This window comes from Colias philodice, chromosome 17 (genome assembly GCF_061535455.1).
Source record: "Colias philodice isolate Cphi_HAF_F1 chromosome 17, ilColPhil1 Martin Lab GWU primary, whole genome shotgun sequence".
Lineage (NCBI taxonomy): Eukaryota > Metazoa > Arthropoda > Insecta > Lepidoptera > Pieridae > Colias > Colias philodice.
The window spans coordinates 11,135,474-11,159,183 of NC_143102.1; the positions used below are offsets into that span (position 1 = coordinate 11,135,474).

General features: G+C 39.2%; 1 protein-coding gene across 3 annotated transcripts in view; it reads left to right on the forward strand.

Moving 5' to 3' along the window:
- Positions 1-4,380: 4,380 nt before the first annotated feature.
- The window catches only part of LOC149481360 (calpain-2 catalytic subunit-like), a 28,116-nt gene continuing 8,786 nt past the window's right edge, over positions 4,381-23,710 (forward strand). Inside the window, exons 1-10 of one of the 3 annotated variants that reach the window (XM_089705556.1) lie at positions 4,381-4,773; positions 5,875-6,057; positions 11,901-11,940; positions 13,503-13,629; positions 17,806-17,906; positions 17,978-18,112; positions 19,801-19,941; positions 20,453-20,630; positions 21,328-21,584; positions 22,188-22,392. In XM_089705556.1, the coding sequence (XP_089561682.1) occupies positions 5,940-6,057; positions 11,901-11,940; positions 13,503-13,629; positions 17,806-17,906; positions 17,978-18,112; positions 19,801-19,941; positions 20,453-20,630; positions 21,328-21,584; positions 22,188-22,392 (1,302 nt within the window). In that variant the 5' untranslated portion in view covers positions 4,381-4,773; positions 5,875-5,939. The remainder of the gene's footprint in view (positions 4,774-5,874; positions 6,058-11,900; positions 11,941-13,502; positions 13,630-17,805; positions 17,907-17,977; positions 18,113-19,800; positions 19,942-20,452; positions 20,631-21,327; positions 21,585-22,187; positions 22,393-23,710) is intronic. The other 2 variants (XM_089705558.1, XM_089705557.1) reach the window with 2 other exon arrangements.

Here is a 23,710-nt window from a genome sequence, read left to right on the forward strand (position 1 = left end):
GCGGGACTTTGTGTTGAACGTGTCCTATATACTATACACCTGTACGTTCCCTACTGGGCGCTTTTGATGAAAATAAACGACAGTATACGATATTGTCGGTTCGATGTGTCCGTAGTTGTATTTCGTATTGTTAATTTTTAATAATAAAACTCGTAAGTGATTTCTGATATAAATTTAGTGATAATAATTGTGAGAGGCCGGTGGCCGACCGTACCGTATATAGTGTTGGCGCATTGTGATATAGAGGCCGAGACGCTTTTATTGTGAAACATTCCACTAGTTATGTACCAATAAACGAATCTCATATTATTGTTTTTATATTTGTCTTTTAATTTTAATATTACGTGCTGTATGTAGTCATTGTGTGTAGTGTACGAAACATTTGAATTATATCGATATGCGAGCGATGGAGTGTGAATATTCGAGTTTCGATACTAATCAGTCTTACAAGTGTAGTGATGCTGTATCCCGTCGTATTAATATTTGATTATTCACTCGGATATAATAATATACTAGTAAATCACTCATAATATGCATTTACAATATACGCATAAGTGTTTAGAGGTAAGATTTGAGAATAACTCAACTGAGAGTCACTCAATGGAGAATTTTCTTTCGAGAAATATAAGATAATCGTGGGAAATAAATGTGATAAGGATTAATCTTAAATTATGGAGACACATCGACACAACATGGATGGCAATACTCGGAAATGTTACACTTGAGACCGTTAATATCACTTATAAATTCTCATATAAGTACCTAATTATTAAAACGTATTTAGAAATGTTTATATTAATTATTAGTGTGTACAATTTTTACATAATTGTATTATCACGTATTATCCCGCCTCTTACCTACCTCCTCGTTACCATGACTACCTGTCCTCGAAGCTTGAGTCTATTTTATTAAATAGAAAAAATTCACACGTCTTCTAAAATTGTTTCAATATTGTCCATGTATCAGCAAAAAATATTTTTTTTTTTTTTAAATAAATATATGAATAGAACAAATATTATTTTCTTGCACACTTATTTTCTGTAGAGCAACAACACCCGAATGATAAGCAACGAATGATGCGTGTTTTTTAATAGTTTTAGTTATTATTTAGTAAAATAATTATACACAGGTATATGTATGTATGTACAACATAATATTATGCATTACAATTAATTAGACAATAATTTGTGCTTCTCCATTGTGCCTTCCCCTAGCTGTGTCTGCTGTATATAGAGATATAGAGCTTTTTTCAGTTTTCATTTTAATTTTTTTTGTGATTTTGCGAATCATATTAAAGTCTCTTAAAATTCAATTATAAGCCTATCGGTCAGTTTGCCAGCATTCCATGTCAAGTATTTGTGTAAATAAAATAATGTAGTTTTGTGTCGTAGAATGTAGTGAAATGGCTTAGAATTTTATCTTAAAGATGATCCTGCATAATATGTGTTATAGTGTAGGCAGTAGGTGTAGCCTATGTAGAATATTTATAAGTACTTCAATAGAAAACGTTATGTTTAGTTTCCATTAAATTTTAATCTATTCAAGTGTATTCTATTTATTTTAAAGGTGATTTTTTTTTCATTGAAATATGTGTAGTAAGTGTATAGTTAGTATAGTTAAACCTTACAACGCAAGGAGTGTAGATGCACCTCAGAGCAACTCGTGAACTCATCTAGCTAGTGATGAACGTTTATATGACGTCATAATATATTACACATACATATATTTAGTAATTGTTATTTACAACAACGCTACAAACTGTATCTACTTGTTTATCTAGTGTATTACATATATAGGGAAAAACTTGTTTGTATTATTTTATATTAATGATAACCACATTAAGAGTGATTTAATTATTAATATAACATACTTATCCTAAAAAGCAAGCAAATGGGATGATGTTTTTAAAAAACTAAAAACAAACAATCTTTGAAAAAAAAGCGTTTATGCCGAGCACATGTGTCAGAAGTGAAACTTCTTTGGCAAGATTAAAAAGATACCAAAATCGTCGCCTTACTCCATGACTTGACGGTATTGCCATGACGCGACCTTAAAATTTTACTCTCAACGCGCCTAAAGAAGGTTCACTTCAAAATTATGCATACAAGTACTTAAAAATATACCAACTTTGAAGAACTTATACAACATAAAAGTTGTAAGTGTTTATTGTTAACTTGTAAGAGATTGTTTTTCACCTACCTACATTTATAAATTTTTACAATAAGTATTTTTCAAATTGTAAATTTGCTATCAAATCCAGTAACTTTTAGTGTCACGTCATAATTAATTCCTAGAAACATTGTATTGTGTATTTAATTGCTATTATACCAAATGCATAGATATGAATATTTGATGCCCAGTGCCCTAATCTTAATTTGGAATTGTGTTGTAAAGTTTCTGTAAAGGAACTCTATTTGAACTGTAGCGAAATGTTTAATAAAACATTTTACTTAATATATTTGTGTTTTATTTAATACCGATTTAAAGTAAGACAAAACGCCCAGATTTTATACCTTAATTCGGTTTGGTGTAAAAATTATAAAGCGCTATTAACTACCTAAAATAAATTAAGTATACCTGAAATAAACAATTTCTGTTAAAATTGCGCTCATCGCAAAATGTAAAGTCAGTTATCGGTGGAGGGAGTTATTATATAGTATACCTACGCTTGTACGTAAAAGAAAAATTAATAGGTATGAAAAAAAACAAAACGAAAACATTAGACATAACACTCATTTTATAGCAAAAACCATACAATATACATAGATGTGGCAAGTTCAGCTATACTTCATCCGCTTCATCGTCAGCTGGCCTCTACAGTTGAGATTTCTTGGCCAACACCTAGAGCTATTACATAACTTAACTACAAAGATTATTAGGGTATTTTGGTATACTTACGTAGGTAAGATCGGTGTCTATTGGACATTGTTGTTATTAAATTCCTTAAGATAGCCAATAGGCTATCTTAAGGAATTTAATTAATTTTAAATTTTAATGCATAGAGCCGGCCGCAATGACTCTTTCAGGATTTCATTTTGCGTAAATTATACAGGACGAGGCGCATGAATGGATAATCTTGTAGCTGGAGATAGAGGACGTTGTGGAGGTTCAGAAAAACGCATGCTGTTCAAATAAAAAAAAAAGTTGAAAGTGGCCACGATTAGCTCTACAAACTCTACATTTTTTTAATGAATGATTGCTTAAGCTGTTTGCATGTATTATTAAAGTAGTCTACAGTGATCCCAATAGCTAATTGGACCCACAGACATGAAAATATATGTTTATATATCTGTGATTGGACCAGCTAAGCAAGTAGGTATGTGCTCTACAAAATATTACTTGACACATGCAAGCATCTTGAAGCAATCATTCATTCGTCGTAGTTTTAGATAGAATTAAGCGCGTCACACACGGTACTGTAATATTTTACATTACAGTATCTAATATCAAATGACCCGAAATTTTGTGGGTCATTTGTAACAGGATGGGTCTTAGTACGCAATGACAAAAAGAAAAATGATGATCAGAACGCTGATACCGCGGATACCTTAAGATACTGTAATGTAAAATATTACAGTATCTTAAGATAAAATATTATAGTATCTTCACCGTGTGTGACGAGCTTTAAAGCTGTTTACTTATTGTATTAGGAATTTAATGTGTAGCTATATTAAATGCCAGCAAAAATAAAGTGAACCATTTCCATTTTGGAATTTTAATGAAACTGACATTTTTTTTTCTTAAATTGTCACACTGATGACCATATTATCTCAGAACAAAAACATGAAATTTGATTTTTATCTTCGTTTATAAACAACTATGACTGCGCCCTTTGAAATAAGAATAAGATGGTGCATTTGTTCAGCAATACTATCCAAAATAAGATTGATAATATTCCTTCATTTGTAACAACAGGCTACAGCATCCGAAAGAGTGGCAAAGGGTGTAATTTTATAGAATTTTGGAAAATGTCAAATATCTCGAAATCCGAGGGACTTTTAGGAAAAAAATAATACAACAAATTATACCTATTTGCTATTGCTTTAATTTTTTATAACTCATATGGCTTACAAAATTATTAAAGAAAAAAGTATTGTAACTAACTGAATACATCTGAATATAATATCAAGATCCAGAAAAACACAGTTAGTTATGTAATAACAATTATGAATTTGTAACAAGATATTTTTTCAACTAAGTACATAGGTTTGATGTTTTCGAGCAATCAGAACAATCCGTGACAGTTTTCTGTGTATTTAAGAGAAGACAATGGTGAATGAGTCCAGAGCTGAGATTGAATGAGGACTCTGGTAAATGGTGAGCGGCGGTGGCGGCCCTCCGGCGCACGGAGGGCAGCACTGGCAGTGAGTGCGCGCGCTCAGTACTGCGAGCACGTCCGGCCACTCGTCGCACGCGCCGCCCTCCGCGCGGCTGCTCGTACACACATCGATCTGTGCTCTGTGCCCTGTGCCCTGTGCCCTGTGCCTGTGCTCGAGCCGGACTCCCGAGTGGCTCTTCGTAATATTATATAACCATTTCGATTCGTCGTAAGTTGTGAGATCCAGTCGGTGTATGTACTATGTACTTCCTCGTGTAAACATTTCTCGCCATCGAAATTAAACGGCTCGTTAAACATTTGATGTTATATGAAAGGCGTCAAATTACCGCGTTTTTACCTACTTTCGATGTAACTGCATATCCGCGGCTCGCATATCGCGATCGTTAATATTAAATGATTACGGTACAACAGTCACCGGTGACCGGCGATTAACGGTACGTTAGAGCGAATTGAAGAAACTTTTATAAACGCGAAATAAATGATATGCTAGGTGAGCACTAAGCAGAGAGCGCAAAGGCGCGCTGCCGCCTGTCGCGGATCACGAGACGCGGCTCCTCGTGCGGCCGCGCGCTGGCGCTCCGAGCCCACACACCACACCACACTACACACCACACACCACACCACATCACACCCCACACCGACACCACACATTCACGTTCACGATTGCAATGTGCCCTGTGCCGTATGCGGTATGGGAATGCCCTATGCAGGCGACACCTGTTACAAGTTGCACAAGTCTTATCGAATAGGCATGCCCATACATTGCATTAATATTACAGACACGCGAGTATTACAAAACGGTAAACATATTATATTGGATCATTTAGTCTTGTAATTTTTCAACGTCACTATAATATTATGTTTAATCGCCATAAAATGATGTCAACCCCCTTAATACGTTTTTCAACTTTTTATATACCTAACTGAAAATAACTAACAGTTGAAATTATAAAACTCAGATCGCTCTTAAACATAGGTAATAATATTTAATTTGCCTATGAAGGCATTATTATTGGCTTAATACAATGAATTAGATCACAGCACTTAGAGAGTTGGAACTTAATGAACTGCGAACGGTAGAGCCGGATGGTAGAGCTTCTTCGGGGAAGGACGCGCGAAATTTTCTATCCTGTAATTTTAATTTTTAACATTGCATAGACACAGATAATAATATAAGACTGGTATGGATAGTTAAAACGATAAATCATTTTTATTTCATGCATACAAAAATAACAGTAACCATCGTCCGTCATCCAAAAAGAATAAAAAAACGAATTTTAATCGTGCTTCTTGAACTCTTAATTCTTAATAATATACCTAATATTTATTAATAAGCAAGCAATTAAATAAATATCGATTGTTTTTGCGTTAAGTACTTGTTGCTAGTTCGGAGTTCGTCTCGCTCTACCTGAGAGTCGGTGCTGTTGTACTACAATGTATCTTTGCTCGATGCTCGAAAATGTATTTTCTCAGTTACTGTTGTACGTCAGTTCACATGTTGTGAATAAAAACACCAAATATGATAACGTGTGTAGCTGCTGACTGCTGAGGATGGCTGCATACCGGAGATGACGGCGCGTGCAGCTCGGATCCCGGCGGCATGAAGAAGTTCATGCGCACGCGCGCCCCGCCCGCGCCCCCCGCGCACCCTGCGCCCCCGGCTGGCGCACATCATGCGTCTGCCACCCTTGGGGCACACAAAACCAATGGCATTGGAAGCAAGTATATTTACAGCTATGTGTTAATTATAATTACTATGTTTAAAACCTCTATATCTAAAACTAGCTGTGCCCCGCGGTTTTACCCGAATTGCTCTGCTCCTGTTGTAGTCCTTATAAAGCCTCTCATTCGGTCATTCCTCGATAAATCGGCTATCTGACACCGCAAGGATTTTTCAAATCTGAGCAGTAGTTCTCGAAATTAACGCGTTTAAACAAACAAACTCTTCAGCTTTATAATATTAGGTACTATAGTTGCGCTTCCCGGCTTTCACCCGCGTGGCTCCCCGCTCCGCTCCTGTTGGTCTTAGCTTAATGACATATACCTAGCCTAGCTTTCCTAGATAAATGGGCCAATTTCACGAGTGACAATGGCTTTTTAGTTTTTTTACGAGGAACAGAAATTAGGTATTAAAGCGCAAGCGCACCTCGCCACGGCGCCGGACACCCGCGACGCGCCGCTTTTTAGGTCTTTGTGAAACTACTAGTGCAGTGTGTTCATTCGATTATTGTTGATTTATTATAATTATTTTGAAATAGATTTCTATGAGCTAAATTCAGATCACAACGCTACAAAGGCCAAGTTTCATTGTTTCCTTCGCAACCATGTCCTTAATAATAATTTCGCGCATAATGTATTTCAAAATATCCCGATGCCAAATATGAAATCGCAGCATGATCTGTGGAATACTAAGTGCGTTACAGGTTGCTGGCCGCACCGCACCGCTCCGCACTGCACAGTGCACTAGCAAATTATAATACACTAGCTGTGCTCCGCGGTTTCACCCGCATTGCTTCGCTTCTATTGGCCTTAGCTTGATGATAATTATATATAATATAGCATAGCCTTCCTCGATAAATGGGCTATCTAACACCGAAATAAATCTTCCAATCGGACCAGTAGCTCCTGAGATTAGCGCGTTCAAACAAATAAAACCTTCAGCTAAATAATCTACTATATACTATACTAGCGGTCCGCCCCGGCTTCGCCCGTGGTACATATATCGCAATAAAAGGTAGCCTATGTTCTTTCTCAGGGTCTAAAGATTGTCTGTGCCAAATTTCATCAAAATCGGTTGAGAGGTTTATGCGTGAAAACCATACATTATACATACATACATACATACATAATTACAAACTTTTCCTCAAGTTATATAAGTATAGAAGATAGAAGATAATTAGCGATCGAACATTGTCGTGTCGAACTACACAATTAATTTTCATGTAAACATGCGAATGGGCTGTAATTAGTAATTACTTATGTTCATTATTTTTTTAACAACCTGCATATCGTTTAGAAACATTTTACTTACTTACAAGTACATAGATACCTACATAACGAATATTTATTAAAAATATTAGGTACTTAAGTACTTATAATTTTCTTTTTAAACTATTATTGCTATGAGTATCTTTAAGCATGAGTTTATTCAACTTAGGAATTAGGATAAAAATAACAGAATTATAACAATCAAGCCAATTAGAATATTATTTGAATATTGAAATTATTATGTTCGTTGTTATTTCAGCAACATTGTGCAATGCATAATCTACAATGTAACATTCCCTTTCGACTCATGTCGTACAGTTTACATGGAACAATTACATGGACCGACTCGAGGTCCCTCGAAAGTGGAAGCGGCGCCGTGGGTATTGCCGTAATCGCACTTCGCAGCTCGGTCATATCGGCGGGCGACAGGTGCCGCCGCTCGGGACCGCGGCCATAGCGCACGGGCCAGCGCACGGCGCGGGCACGCACCAGTGAAAGTCGCCCGACGCCGCGCTGGGGGCTCATTGACGCGCTGAGCACGGTCAATGTTAACACGCGACGATCGGGGTCAGCGCGAGCTGCAGTCTGCAGTCTGCAGTCCGCACGCTCTCATATCCACATGTGAAGAGATTAGCATTTGCATGCACGCCTATAGAGTCATTTCCGACGCACTTTGTAATTGAATTTATGACATTTTGAACTTCATAAAAAACGTCTAAGTAGGTATATATACAGATTATTTCATCAAAAGTTAGACTATTAGGATTATGGATACTAGTTAACGGCCGCATAAACTATAGAAGCAATAAGGTCGTCGCGTCGCGTCGCGTCGTCTCGAGTATACTAAGCGATGCTAATCATGAGTTCCTTCAGTGGGAAGGCCCACCGCCCATGTGTCATGTGGGTCTCGTGTACGGAGTAGCGTACTGCGACCGCGTAACGGTGCTCTGCCACTTCTCATAACCCAGTTAGCGACTGCGGCGTCGCCGTGCGTCCTAATAGTTGCTACTAAGTACTAGTACATTACATATTATTATATTTTTAATAGGTAGATATAAAGTACACATTTTATTTAAGACTATTCACTTAGGTACTTATACATTTCGAAAACAAATGGTTGCCCGATGCCCGTTAGAGAATGTAGGTAATATCTAGGTATATCGATTATCGATTAGACATTATAGATCGATGTCCAATTCGACACCGATTGAGCACTCTGTAATGACTACAAGAAATCTATTCTTTCAAATTGCTAAAATTTGATTTTTCCATTATTGGACGAAACTGACTATAAACTAAGAAATAAGAATCATAAGATTAAGTGCAGCAAATCTATTGCGATACCTATGTGGCGCGAGCACAAACAAAAAACAAGTCACGATTTAATCATTCAACGTGATGTTCAACCGCGACAATAGTTCAGAGTCCGACAGACGAGTATACAAATCATTCATTTAAAATACTTGTTTCTCAGTTTGCGACTGATCTGAGATCTCTGTATTGTTTGTAAACAAAGCCACTTTAAGTCGAATTTGCCCCGACATTGGAAATTGAGGTCATTCGTACGAATCGTACGTTATTGTGTTACTATTGCTCTCGTGGGAGCATCGGCACACTACTTACAGTCTGTTATTTATGCAAAGCACATTAGCTACCAATTTCCATTATACTATTGGTAGGTAGTTGAGGTTCATAGTTACTTAGGTCTTACCTAGGTACATAACTACAAACATTTTGTTTTCTTCACTTGGTAGGTCAAGTCGTTGTCTAAATTCATAATAATATAAAAACATAGAAAATCTATTGAATCTGATGACACAAGCATTTTATTTACTTACTAGGAGTGTTGTTGTGAATCATGTTATATAGAGTTTTAAACTTTAAACTCTTCTAGCTAATAGCTTATTATAAGTCTCCTTCACATTACGTTATTTATTTTTAACGATCATTATAATATGTATACGTAGAGTACGTTCTATCAAGATCTTATTTAAAAAGAAGGTAGGTAGCAGTACTTACCTACATACAAAAGGCACAGAAATAAGAATAGACAGGGCTGCAGGGTACAAGCTACAGGTAACATTGTGTCAGTGGTCAGCGCGCCGTACCCCGCAGTCTTAGAGTATATTATATATGTATAATATATTATTACAGTAGTACGTGAAGCACGTGCGTCGAGCGTCGTGCTCGTCAGCTGGGTCAGGCTCGACGAGTAAATGTTGTTACTCTACTTGTCACTATTTAATAGTGTAGAACTGTAGAGCCATTGTGACTGGCAACTAGCGACGAGCAAGTACGAGCTGAACTCAAATCAACTGATACCATTCTAATCTCGTATACGAACGCAGTGTTGCCATATATACAGATTTATCTGTATCTATACAGATTTTAAGACCACTATACAGATTACAGATTTGGCTTTACTTTTATACAGATTTTAGGTAAAGGACACTAACTATGATAAAATAATTGATAAGCAAAGTAAATTTTATACATTTGTTAAAACCTTTTTTGGATAAGGACACTACTATGATAAAATAATCCATTATCTAAGTATATTATTTTTTTAAAGTTGTTTAAATCCGGCAACATTCATGGCGTACATCGGGGATTTCCCTCGGAACAAACAAACAATAATTGTATATTCTTCTGGGGATTTCCCGAGACATGTATTTTGTTAACGAATGAATGTATTTGTTTCTTTTTAATGTTTGCAAATCAATCATCCGTTCATTACGATGATTACGAGTCGACTACGTTTTCTGATTACATGAAAGGATTTTTTCATCTATTAATTTAATTAAAACAAAAACTAGGAACCATTAGGCACCGAAACGATGGAGGGGCTAATTTTGACAAAACAATTATTGAATAACGAGCCATGTTTTAAGCTCAATGTTCACAAGAAATTGATTAATAAAATGAATAAAAGTATGTATTTTTTTAATCAATAAAGTTTTAAGTACAATCCAATGTTTTCTTTAACAAACATACCATTCAGATTTCAAACAGCTTACGGTTTGATTTCATACAGATTTTATACAGATTTTTAGACTACTATATCCAGATTTATCGATTTGGCATGTGGCAACACTGTACGAACGGGCGGCATCGACACACGACGCGCAAATATTCAAGTATGAATGGATATTTAGTTTAATTCGAATTACAGACCACTTATGTATAAAGTAAACGCGCGACAGCGGCTGCCCATATCTTCTTAGTATTTGTATCCCATTTTCAAAGAAAAAGAATGAGAGACTGTCCATAAAGTTTGACCTTTTGGTAGTTTGTGGTATAGATTTTGAACACTTTTACCCCTTCAAAGCTAGATTTTTTGGACAAGACTTTTTAAAGCATTATTCCAGTAGCTAACTACCGTGTAGCTCTTGTTTACTAAATTTAAGACTAAATTGTATTAATTTCGGTTTTAAAAGGTTTCCGTCAACGGCTTCGCATGCGTATTCAAAGAAAAACCCACAGTTCCCGTTTCCGTGGGATTTTCGGTATAAAATCTATCCTATATGTCCTTCCTCACGTCTCAACTCTCAAGCTATCCCTGTAGCGGCTGTAGGTACCAAATTTGAAGTAAATGCAATACTTTATGAGTTTAGCCTGGATTGTATATACCTAGTTACAGAAAACACAAACAGGCAAAAACTCATAAAACTATATTTTTGGCTTCGGTACCATCTATTGTAGATCACGCCCCAAGTATTAGATATTATAGTAAAAAACTATTACATGTACAGTTTTGACTTTCCTACGATTTTATTATAATATGAATAGATGCACAGCAATCTTTAGGGAAGTTATCTGGGATATCGAGAGATTGTAATCAAGGTGTTATAGGTACATATAAAAAAGAACAGAAAACAGACAAAAATCGACCAACCAATGTTGTGAGGTCTACAAAACATACAAATTGCAAGTACGTACTCGCTCTTAATTTAAAGTACCTACAATTTACTCATTACTATTTTTAATGTGACTCGATGGTCTGGGCGGAAGGTAGATTAGGTTTAATCAAACAATTACTCAGTAATTATCATTTTACGTGGTTGAGTAACAAGCATCCATCCTCACAAACTTTCGAATTTGCAATAGGAATAATATGGTCGAAATAAATATCTAATTTCCCGGATCCAGCTCGTTCGTGGTTAGAAACTCGAAGCATAGCAAATGAAGTAAGCGTTGGACTTTCCCGTCGTTGTCAACAATCAACATATTGTGAGCGCGGCGCAAGCGCGAGCGTCGACCGGCGAGCTGCGAGGGCGAGCGTGAGCGTCACACGCTAGAGGACGTGCCCGATGCAAATACCCTAATACATCTAAATAATTAGCATCGATCATATCACCCATCTCTTGGGTTTATTTATTCGATTATATCTATATCACGCTTCTCTTAGGTTTATTTATTCAATGGCATTCAATGGTGAACTGCATTCCTGCCTGTCTACACTAATGACAGTATTCAGTAATCACACGATTGATATTATTTTGAAGCTGTTATATTAACATTTCTTAGAGTGTACTGTGTAGCATTATAAAAAAATATTCTTAAAAACTTGCAGATGGCGCTACCAAGCGTGAGGAGCCCTCCCCCATGTCCAGGTAAAAACTATTTAAGTATAATTAAAAATTAATACAATGTATCAATTATAATATTACATCATAGATGTATCTACACACGAAATTGTCGTAAAGTAGATAAATTTAAACATTATAATATTAGCTGCAATATTACTTAAGCGACATAAAAAATAATCGCATGCAACGTTACGAAACCAATGTACCTATAATGTATGAGATGGTGCGATACCGCGTCGCCTCCCGCGCGGCCGCCCGTGACGCGCCGCCCGTGACGAGCCGCGCGCAGCACGCTAGCCCGCGCGCTTCGGCTGCTCAGTGCTTATGTAACGTTATGATTTATGGTCACTTCGATGATTTAAACCCCCTTTTTAAGAATTGCCCTTCTGCTGTATGTATGTATTCTTGAATGTGTTAGGTATTATGCAGTTTAGGTAGTTACCTATTTAATCGAAGTCTATGAACAACAAAATGCTTTACAGTTTACACGTACTATTGTAGCTTATTGGTATTTACATAAATAATATAAATATGTGTAAAAATCGGGGTAAAAATGAAATACATATTTCAATGTTTGACAATTCTCGTTTGAATATCGATTAAGGCTTGGCGAAAACGGGCCACCGACCAGTGACCACAGCCACCGGTGGCGACCACTCTCTACAGAAGTGTCCGCGACAAAATATATGAAAAAATTTAAAATATTAATAATAATATAAGTGGCTGTCGCTGGCCACCAGGGCTGTGGTCGGTGGCCCGTTTGCAGCGACCCTTAATCTATTTCAATATTTGTATGAATTAAATATAATATCCACTCTAAACTAAATTAATGCCAAGAAACATCCATACTTCTAAGTGTATTCTATTTACTTCACAATAAATAAAATTGCAGTCTTTGTACCTATCCAACCAGCTTTTTATTAAATGTATATATAACAATGTAGGTACATAAAAAAGAAACGGAACCTACCTACCTTTCAAAAAGAAGTTGTTCTTTGTCGACCATGATAATATAAAACTAGCGGACCTAATTTGACAAAACTTGTTGGCAAACGAGATAATAAACATGCTATAATAATATAAGATATCTTTCATTTAGATATCTATGCTCTATAAGTAATATTGTAATAGAAAATATTTAATGGAGGCACAGACTGAAGCTTGCAAATAAACATAAAATGTAAAATTCGCAATGTTAAGATCCTTCGATTACAGAGTGAATTACCAAAGTTAGGCTCAAATAAACAGATAGAATAGGGAGAAACACGTCGACCGCTGCCGCCTGCCGGGTCGTCGACACGCCACCGCTTAATCGAATTGGATGCGGTTTTTTTTCTGTGATCTTATAAAATTCATACCCGTGCACCGTGCTACGATTGCGCTCGAGTATAATGTACAAATTGAAATTGAAGTTGAAATCATTCATAAGTAGCATTCAACTTCGTTAGAAGCTCTGAGAGATCGTCATTCTGTGTGATCTCTACCAAAATTGCATACACTATATCAATAAAAGAACACATCGTTTCGTAGTAGAATATTATTGAGTTTTCCTAAAAATGAAGGCAGAGTATGTTATGCATCGGCAGGTACTGGAGCGAGTCGGAGCAGAGCGCGGGCGCGCTGTGGGAGGACACCGAGGCCGGCGCGCTGGCGCGGCTGCCGCACGAGCGCCGCTTCGCGCCGCACGCCGCCGCGCTGTGGCTGCGTCCGCACGTGCGTGGCCCGACTTCGCCAAATCTTATTCACATTATCTGTTCCCATCGTTCAAATACGAGTCTGATCTGGATTTAAAGAGCTTAAAACTGACTTTGCCATTTTCGAAAAAAAAAACCAGTCATAATTTTTTTCCTTTGAGATGTGATGTTCTAACGATGTACAGTGGTAGACCGTGTGAGCGCCATGACCTTATTTAATTTAGTGTTCCTACACAATGAAGCCCGCCATTGCGCCACGCGTCCTCGCCGTGACATCTGTGCAAACGTTACGTATTGTCATGAAAATCGTGAATCCATTTGACTTTACAGCGAAACGACATTGAGTAACTGAGGTTACTTTATTCAGTCAGTCGTATGATCGTATCCATGAAGGCAGATGCTTTACGGCCACAACTATAATATAGTATGACTCGATCACGATGTATTGACATCATCCTTCTTCTCTTCATAATATTATTACACACCTTTTATTAAGATTACACAATTTATGTTAAAGCATACAAAAGGTTTATTTTTGTAGTGATCTGTGATATTATTTCTTTCTTCTTCTTTCTTTCTAATATGTTGACCCGACCTGTTAGTAATATTTATGCAAATTTTGAAGTGAATCCATGCAGTACTTTTCAGTTTAGCGCGGACATAGGTATTAGGTACATGATATATAGACAAACAAATAAATAAACAAAAAATTCTAAAACAATATTTTTGGCTTCGATTTCGATTGTAGATCAATATGTATAGATAACTAAAGTTACTCTTCAAGAAGCCTTCGCTAATACATAAATCAAACGATCGAATCATTGTGTTGCCAAAAGCGATGCGTAGAAATGTTGATGCTGATAGAATATTGATGGTATCGCATCCGGGACGATCATATTTCGCGCCTTTGCCTGAACGCTGCTCGTACGGTGTACGCATGATGTACGATTATCGCTCCTACACCTTTCAATATATTATAATGTAGTGACAAGTTTGCGGTTGGATAAATTATTAAAATAACTAGCTGACCCGACATGCGTTGGCCTATCTTCGCGCATTTCCATCTCCGTTATGTTTTCGCTTGACTTTTTATTTCTAAAGATGAAAGATCCTTCTCCGGACAATAACGAACACGTCAAAATAAGGGTTATCGAAATCGGTCCAGCCGCTCTCGCGTGATGCCGTGACCAAGGGAAATATAGGGATTCTGTTTTTATAAAAACTTAATTCCTGAAGATAATTTATTATGATCCTCTAATCTCTTAGCATAAAACATTTCATCTAATTCATCATAAATATTAGGTACTTTACATTTATTTATTTCATTATAATATTTATCCTACTTAGTTATGTCCTACTAATATTATAAATGCGAAAGTTTGTGAGTATGTAAAGATGTTTGTCACTCTTTCACGCAAAAACTACTGAACCGATTTTCATGAACTTTGGCACACACATAGAGGGTAACTTGGATTAACATATCATCACTATCACTACATAGTATAAAACAAAGCCGATTTTCTGTCCCTATGTCCCTTTGTACGCTTAAATCTTTGAAACTACGCAACGGATTTTGATGCAGTTTTTTTAATAGATAGAGTGATTCAAGAGGAAGGTTTATATGTATAATAACATCCATTAAATAGTGGAGAAGTACCTACTGTTATTTTTGAGGTTTCTAATGTGATGTCGTAAATAATTACATTTTTTCCGCTTACATTGCAAACGCAGGCTGAACCCTACGAGTTTTATCAAAATAATGTACTAAGTATTGTACACATTGAAAAGGTCTACAGAAAAGTCCGCGATGGTATATGTTCAAGAGGAGAGTGAACAGGTACATTCTAGGGAAGCACGCTCCATCTTAGGCCACATCTCAGCTTACCATCAGGCGAGATCGTGGTCAAGCGCTCCCCTATCGCAGCGTAAAAAAAGTCTATCTCTTATGGATAACCCACAATAACTTTTTTTTGTCATTTACTTTTTACGACAAATAATGGTTAATTTTGGAAGCGATTTTAACCAATACAGCATTAATCCTTAACGAATTAAATACCTTGAATACATTGTTCATTTAATATAGATCTATATGGCCCGTTTACACCGTATGATTTAAGTGAATATTTTCGAAGATATTACAGATTTAAAAATTGCGGGACGTAGCGTTTGCGGCGGTACCGGCCGACCGCCATTGCACCCGTGCGAAACCGGGGCGGGTCGATAGTTTTACATAAAACACAATTTCACTGCATCACATTTATTTCTGAATCAACATGAACATTTATATATCCCACTTATTTTCACGACAAATTTTTACAAAAAAAATCTATATCTTCAAAACTTATTTAGCTAATTATAAGTCAATTGGAAAGATCTTTCATTATTATCTCTTCTAAGAGTATCGTGGGTTGCTTTAAGATGGTCGAGTTTGGTGGAAATCTGTGCTTTGGAGTTATCTATCCATCGCATTGATGACATGTGCGCGTTGAGAATTCGTCAGATTTGAACGATCTGAAAAAAATTGGTTGTCTGTAAAGTCGGTTTACTGACGATAGTTGAACGTGACAACGTCCGATTGTGATTCTTGGTCGCTCGATCCGCGCTCTCGCTTGCACTTCAAGCCTTACATGGAACGCCTCAGAGCGAGGTAAAGCCGCATGAGTCATGTTTTTTCGCTCGTGCAGCCGGCTCTATCGAATTATAAGACGTTGTCACGTCAAAAAATTATAAGTCAAATGAAATGATTACATCTACAAGAAAAATTGTTTGTTGATTTCACTTTCATGATCGTGTCAAAGTTTGGTTAATAATGTCTTATCGTCAGACAAAATTGCATTTACTTTAACCAGCCAACCAGCTGATTCCAGGCTAACTCACGCTCACTCACGCTGACTCACTCTCACTCACTCACGCTAATTTACGCTCACTCACGCTAAATCAGGCTAACTCACGCTCACTCACGCTCACTCAGGCTAACTCACGCTCACTCACGCTAACTCAGGATCACTCACTCACGCTAACTCAGGATCACTCACGCTCACTCATGCTAACTCGGGCTAACTCACGCTAACTCAGGATCACTCACTCACGCTAACTCAGGATCACTCACGCTCACTCATGCTAACTCGGGCTAACTCACGCTAACTCAGGATCACTCACGCTCGCTCACGCTAACTCGGGCTAACTCACGCTCACTCAGGCTAACTTACGCTCACTCACGCTAACTCAGAATCACTCAGGCTCACTCACGCTCACTCAGGCCAACTCACGCTCACTCACGCAAACTCACGCTAACTCAGGATCACTCACGTCACTCACGCTAGCTCACGCTTACTCAGGATCACTCACGCTAACTCAGGGTCACTCACGCTCACTCAGGCTAATTCAGGCTAACTCACGCTCACTCACGCTAACTCAGGATCACTCACGCTCACTCAGGCTAACTCACTCTCACTCAGGCTTACTCACGCTAACTCAGGATCACTCACGCTCACTCACGCTAACTCAGGCTAACTCACGCCAAATCACGCCAACTCACACCAGTTACTCTTTCACGCAAATACTACTGAACCGATTACAATGAAATTAAGCACACATATAGAGGGTAACTTGGATTAACATATAGGATAGGTTTTATCCCGGAAATCCCATGGGAACGGGAACGATGCGGGTTTTCCTTTGAAAAATCTATATATAGACTAGATTTTTCCTTGGTCACGACTCACGGCATCACCAATGGCTGGACCAATTTCGATAATTCTTTTTTTATTATATTCCTTGAAGTACGAGGATGGTTCTTATGTAGAGAAAACGTAAACATACGTACCACGGGCGAAGCCGGGGCGGACCGCTAGTATATAATAACTAATCAAATATATCTTGTTTATAAGTCTTTCTTCCGGTTCAACAACTGAATATTCTGGATTTCATTCATAAAGCACTGTGTCCAATTACATTGCGGCGGGGCGGGTCGGGGTGCGGGGCACGGGGGGGTCATTGTCTCGCCAATGACGTGGGAACCAGGTCGCACCACTGACACCGATGTATCCGTGTTTACATGCTTTTTGTGCATCCACGACATCGCTCGGACCTACATACCTCTACTTTTAGATAGATCGCCGTCTCATGTTCCCCTTCTGTGATTCCGTTTAATTTGATTGAAATCGTTTAACAAATCCGCGGTCGGGCTGCGCAGGAGCTGTGCGCGCGGCCTCGCTTCCTGGGCGACGCGGCCGTCGACGCGGACGTCGCCCCGGAGCGGCTCGACCCCGAGCCCGAGGACCAGTTCGCTGCGAGGTGGGTGTGCGCCGTCCGTGACGCGCGGGCGAGCGGGCGGGCGGGCGGCTAGTGACGGCGCAGTGTTGCAGGTGGAGCGTGGAGCCGGGCGAGGCGGGCGACGGCGCGCTGTGCGCGGCGGCCGCGGCGCTGGCGCTCACGCCGCGCCTGCTCGCGCGCGTCGTGCCCCCGCACAGCTTCCGCACCGATTACACCGGCAAGTTCAGGTATAAACGAGCCGCACGTTCGTTTTACGTGAAAATGGCTTTTTTTGGAAGTCAATTAATAACAGTTTAAAAATATCTGAAATTAACGCATATAAGTACGACTAGGAGCAGTATACGTTAAAAAAACCGACTTCAAAAACGGAAAAGTTAAAATAAAATAAGATTTGATACTTATTATTACTACATATTATCTAAATGTGCTATTTACTGAATAGGTTTGATGTCGGTGCCATGTCAGTATAAAACTTACGTACCTATAGTAGAGCCATTTTAATAGGCAACATTTGACAGTTCAACAAAATTCAACAACGTAACCTAGTAACGACAACATAGAATAACATGATATTTCGTTTTGTTAGAACTGCACATTTGCTTAACTTTTTTCAATTACGATCACATATTTATAATAATAATGACCGATACAAGTAATTTTAAGATTTCATTTTACTGATAAACCATTCTAAACATAATAAACAATTTCTGAATTGAAGAACTGACGTCGCTACAATTTTGTGTCAATAAACCTTTTTTCTTTTTAAATACCAGAGACGTTACTCTAAAAATCGAAATCTGACATCTAGAATCGAATGCATTGATTACTTGTGAATAAAAATCATCATAAATTAATAAATTCGATTGACAAATGTTTCAAATCCGTATCGATTAATTCACTTTAATCGATGTTTTTAAGCAGGTTACCTCTCTTCGAAGATAAAATTGATAGACGTCGTCAAATGTTGCCTATTAAATTGGCTCGACTATAGTAGGTAGAAGTTTTGATTTCATAATGCCCGGTTTACACGGACTTAATACTGAGTGCTTTATGCTTGGCACCGACTTCAAACCTACTTAGTAAATAGCACATCTAAATACATAATAATACCTACATTATTAATAATTAATTAATGATATTATTAATAATTACCACATATTATTTAGATGTGCTATTTAGTATTTATGTATTAAATAGGTTTGATGCCGGTGCACGGGTTTAATACTAAGTGCTTAGTGTTTGGCACCGACTTCAAACATATTTTAATAAATAGCACTTCTAGTAATTAACAATATCAAATCTTTTTTATTTTTTACTTATCCGTTTTTGACGTCGGTTGTTTTTAACGCAGTTATTTTTATTTACTTAATACTTTTTTTAGTGTATTTTTCAACACGAATCAAACGAGCCCAAACTCGATAAAGTTGAGTCAATATATTACTGAGTTCCTATGGTCACCTTCCGATTCCATCATCAAATCAGCTCTATGTCATGATAATGTTTCATCGCTATCCAATTTACATAAGTTTGCAAAATTTCAGCTCAATCGGTTACCGGGAAGTGAATCAAAGTTACTTGCGACATTTCAATTAAGTCATCGAGTATAGACAAAAATGCTCATAAAATAAAAACTACTGGGCCTATCCGAATAAAATTTTTATGGGACCAATCTGTGCGACCAATTCGACACCATCCCGCATCGAACAAAAAATAATCACGTAAATCGGTTCAGAAACCTCGGAGTAATCGGTGTACATACTTAAAAAAAATATACCGGCCGGATCGAAACCTCCTCATTTTTTGAAGTCGGTTAAGAACCGATCCAATTTTAACTATAGTTTAACCTAGAAACTCGGTATCGGGAAAGAGTAGGAAAGGAGCACGCAGTGATGCGGCGCGGGGTTGCACGTTGCAGGTTCAGGTTCTGGGTGTTCGGCGAGTGGCGCGAGGTGTGCGTGGACGACCGGCTGCCGGCGCGCGGCGCCCGCCTGCTGGCCAGCCGCAGCGCGCTGAGGGACGACTTCACGCTGCCGCTGCTCGAGAAGGCCTACGCGAAGTGAGCGCTCGACCGACCTTCCCACTCTTCATTATATTTATACTATTTATACGAGATTAACATTATTTTCCAATTGTAATCGGAGTAATGTTTAACTGCTTAATTACCTCGCCGGAGGGACACTTGGCGCAGATATACATATGTATAATAATATTATGACGGTATAAGCCTCTAGTCGAATAGGTTCTGTTTGTATGTGATGTTTGAAAATATATTGACAAAAGCCTATCCATTTGAGTTACTTTTTTACTGAGATGGATTAGGTTCTGTCGAGTAATATGCATAAACAGAAGCTCATCTATTAGAGTCCGACTCGTGATTCAAATAGTATTTATAGTCTTTGGAAATTCGCCACCCGCGATCCCGCCCGAGCGATCGATATTTATTTGAAGTAAAACTTCTTTAGGCGCACCAAGGCTCGAGGGTAAAATTTCACGACGATGGATCTTTCCAAAGAAGTTTCGCTCTTTTGTTCTACTCGTTCGGTTGTATGTACGGTGTGTGTGCGCAGGCTGCACGGCGGCTACGCGGCGCTGCGCGCGGCGCGCGGCGGGCTGGCGCGCGCGCTGCAGGAGCTGTCGGGCGGCGTGGTGCAGAGCTTCGCGCCGCCGCGCCAGCCGCGCGCGCTGCTGCTGCAGGTGCTGCACGCCGCCGTGCCGCGCTCCACGCTGCTCGTCGCCACCGCCGCGGTAATGTGTGAGCGTGTGAGCGAGACTGTTCGTTCACGACTTCAGTTCACTTTGGTTCCCGACTACAGTGACGATTAACTATTTTATAAAGCGACATTATATATTATCTAAGATTAAAAAAGGAGAACTTCCGCTGGAATTGCATGTTCCCTAGAAACATACCCGCGAGTCTTAACAAGTCGAGTACGATTTTGGAGATACGACGCGTCCTATCGATAAAGTGACCCGCGGATACACATGTCCGATATCTTCCTTAACAAAATTTTACGGTCCGACAAATCAAATGCCTCACTAAACTCTGTATATTACAGCATGTACTTCATGCCCACTATCTAGTGACATCTTCTATAAGCTAAATCGGTTGTTGTAGATTTTTTTTGATTAAAAAGCCACGCCGTTTTGAATTTAGCTGTTGCTTAACATGCCGAAATGTACCTACTTTTTGAACCACGGACTTTCTTTCTCCGAAATCTTTTTAAGTGCCGGAAGAACATATCATACGGAACTATAATTTGACACAGAGCTCCTGATTCCCATTACCATTTTTGAACATCGCTCGATTCGATATAGAACCACTATTACCTGCCACAGAACACTGGTACTTGACTATTACGTTTTAAATTCGTTCGGATCGATCACACACTTTCTATTCGGGATCGCTTTTCATAGTCGTTTACGATTCACTCACACACAACAGCAGGAAAAAGAAAGCAGCGGGCGTCGTCTCCGGAACGGGCTGATCGCGGGGCAGGCGTACTGCGTGACGGGGCTGGCGCGCGTGCGGGAGGGGGGCGGTGCGGGCGGGGAGGGGGGCGCGCTGGTGCGGCTGCGCGCGCCCAGCGGCCGCGGCGAGTGGGCCGGCGCGTGGGCGCGCGGCGGGCCGCAGTGGCGCGCGCTGGCCGCCGCCGACCGCGACCTGCTCGAGCGCCGCGCCGCGCAGCCCGGACACTTCTGGTGAGTGCCGCTGATGACCTATCGTAAAAGTCATGTTCAGTATGTTCCGCTGCATATTTTTTTTATATTCGTTCCCCGACATCTGCGCCGATTGTGGTCCGACTTTCAGTGTTCTTTTTTTATTTGAAAAAATATGTAGCGCTCCCGAAGTGGTCCTGCATAAAATTTTATCCATAATTGGCTGTACGATTTCACGGATACACTAAAATATGACAAGAAAAAAAATCTCGTAAAAAAATCGTAAAAAAAATCTCGTAGCCCCTGTAGCGACTACATAATATTTGCAAGTATACGCTGTGTATTGTGACAATACACAGCGTATACTTGTAAATAGAAATAGAAAGCGTTATATTTGCCACCGTGCATAAAAATACAAATCTTAATAATCTAATACCTAATACACAGAACAGAAAAAATAGAATGGTGGCAAAAAGGACTCCCCGTCAGCAAAGCAGCAACCATTAATTAAAATGTATTGCTGCTCTAATTTTCAGAGAAGACCACGTGATTGTACAGATGCAAGGATTAAAGCTATTCTAATCTAAATTCTATTAATGACTCGATTCGCGAACGGTTTGCATACACATCTCGTTCCGCCCGCAGGATGTCGTTCGCGGAGTTCGCGCGCGCCTTCGGGCGGCTGGAGCTGGTGCACGTGGGGCCGGACGACTGGCTGGGCGAGCCGGCGCTGCACGGCAAGCGGGCCTGGCGCGCCGTGCTGGCGCGGCGGCGCTGGCGCGTGGGCTACAACGCGGGCGGGCCGCCCGCCGCGCCCACCGCGCACGCCAACCCGCAGTTCCACGTGCAGGTGCGCCCGCGCCCCCGGCCCCGCTCGCTCCTAAACACTCGACGACCTTGACGATCTTTAAAAAAAAGCAAACAAAGTTTAACGACCGCGAATAATTTAAAATAACAGACTTACATATTTTGATTTAATTTTATTTAATTAATGACACACATAACGAATACAAAATAAATAAGAACACATCACATCACACATCACTTCGACACTGACCGACACGAGAGTGTGTGTTCAGCTTGGCTCATTACATCATACTTCGTAAATAATGAGCCATTCACCCAACTAGCTTTAGTGTTAAAAGGTTATCTATAACCTTTTAACACTAAAGCTAGTTGGGTTGGACTAAAGCAAAGGGGGCGTAGGACTTAGAAAATTTTTGATGGAGTTGGTGTCATTATAACACCTATTTATTATTGTTTTATCGTAAAGATTACGCTAATATAAGCATGTTTTATAGGAACAACTTTTCTCTAAAATCAAAAATGGCCGATATAATTCGTTAGGTTAGGTTTAGGTTAGCCTTTAGGTTAGGTTAGGTTAGGTTTCTTAAAAAAAAACTACACAGAAATAGGAGCCCCGCGAAGCGGGGCTCCGTCGACGCTCAAAAAAAAATCAAGTTTAGGTTAGGTTAGCCGTTAGGTTAGGTTAGGTTAGGTTTCTTAAAAAAAAAACTACACAGAAATAGGAGCCCCGCGAAGCGGGGCTCCGTCGACGCGCAAAAAAAAATCAAGTTTAGGTTAGGTTAGCCGTTAGGTTAGGTTAGGTTAGGTTTCTTAAAAAAAAACTACACAGAAATAGGAGCCCCGCGAAGCGGGGCTCCGTCGACGCGCAAAAAAAAATCAAGTTTAGGTTAGGTTAGCCGTTAGGTTAGGTTAGGTTAGGTTTCTTAAAAAAAAAAACTACACAGAAATAGGAGCCCCGCGAAGCGGGGCTCCGTCGACGCGCAAAAAAAAATCAAATACCTACGTGTGCCCTTCTCCCCCCTCCTCCCCCCACAAAAAACCTATAATACGTGCGGCAGTTCTTTAAGTCTAAAGAAACCCCGATAACCTAACTATATAGATAAATAGATGTTATCGGACGATTAAATTATTTTATTCATCCGGTAATCGGACGACTAATTTATTTTATTCATCCGTTTAGCGGACGACTAGCTTTGTCCCATTATTTAACTCGTTTTAAAATAATATATTACCTATAGAAATAAAATTCAATCTCAAATATTCATTTATTCAATTAGATTTCTTATAAAAGCACTTTTGAATCGTCATATTTTTAACAATTACCACCGATACGGATAACGGAAAGCAGTATCATCTATGGA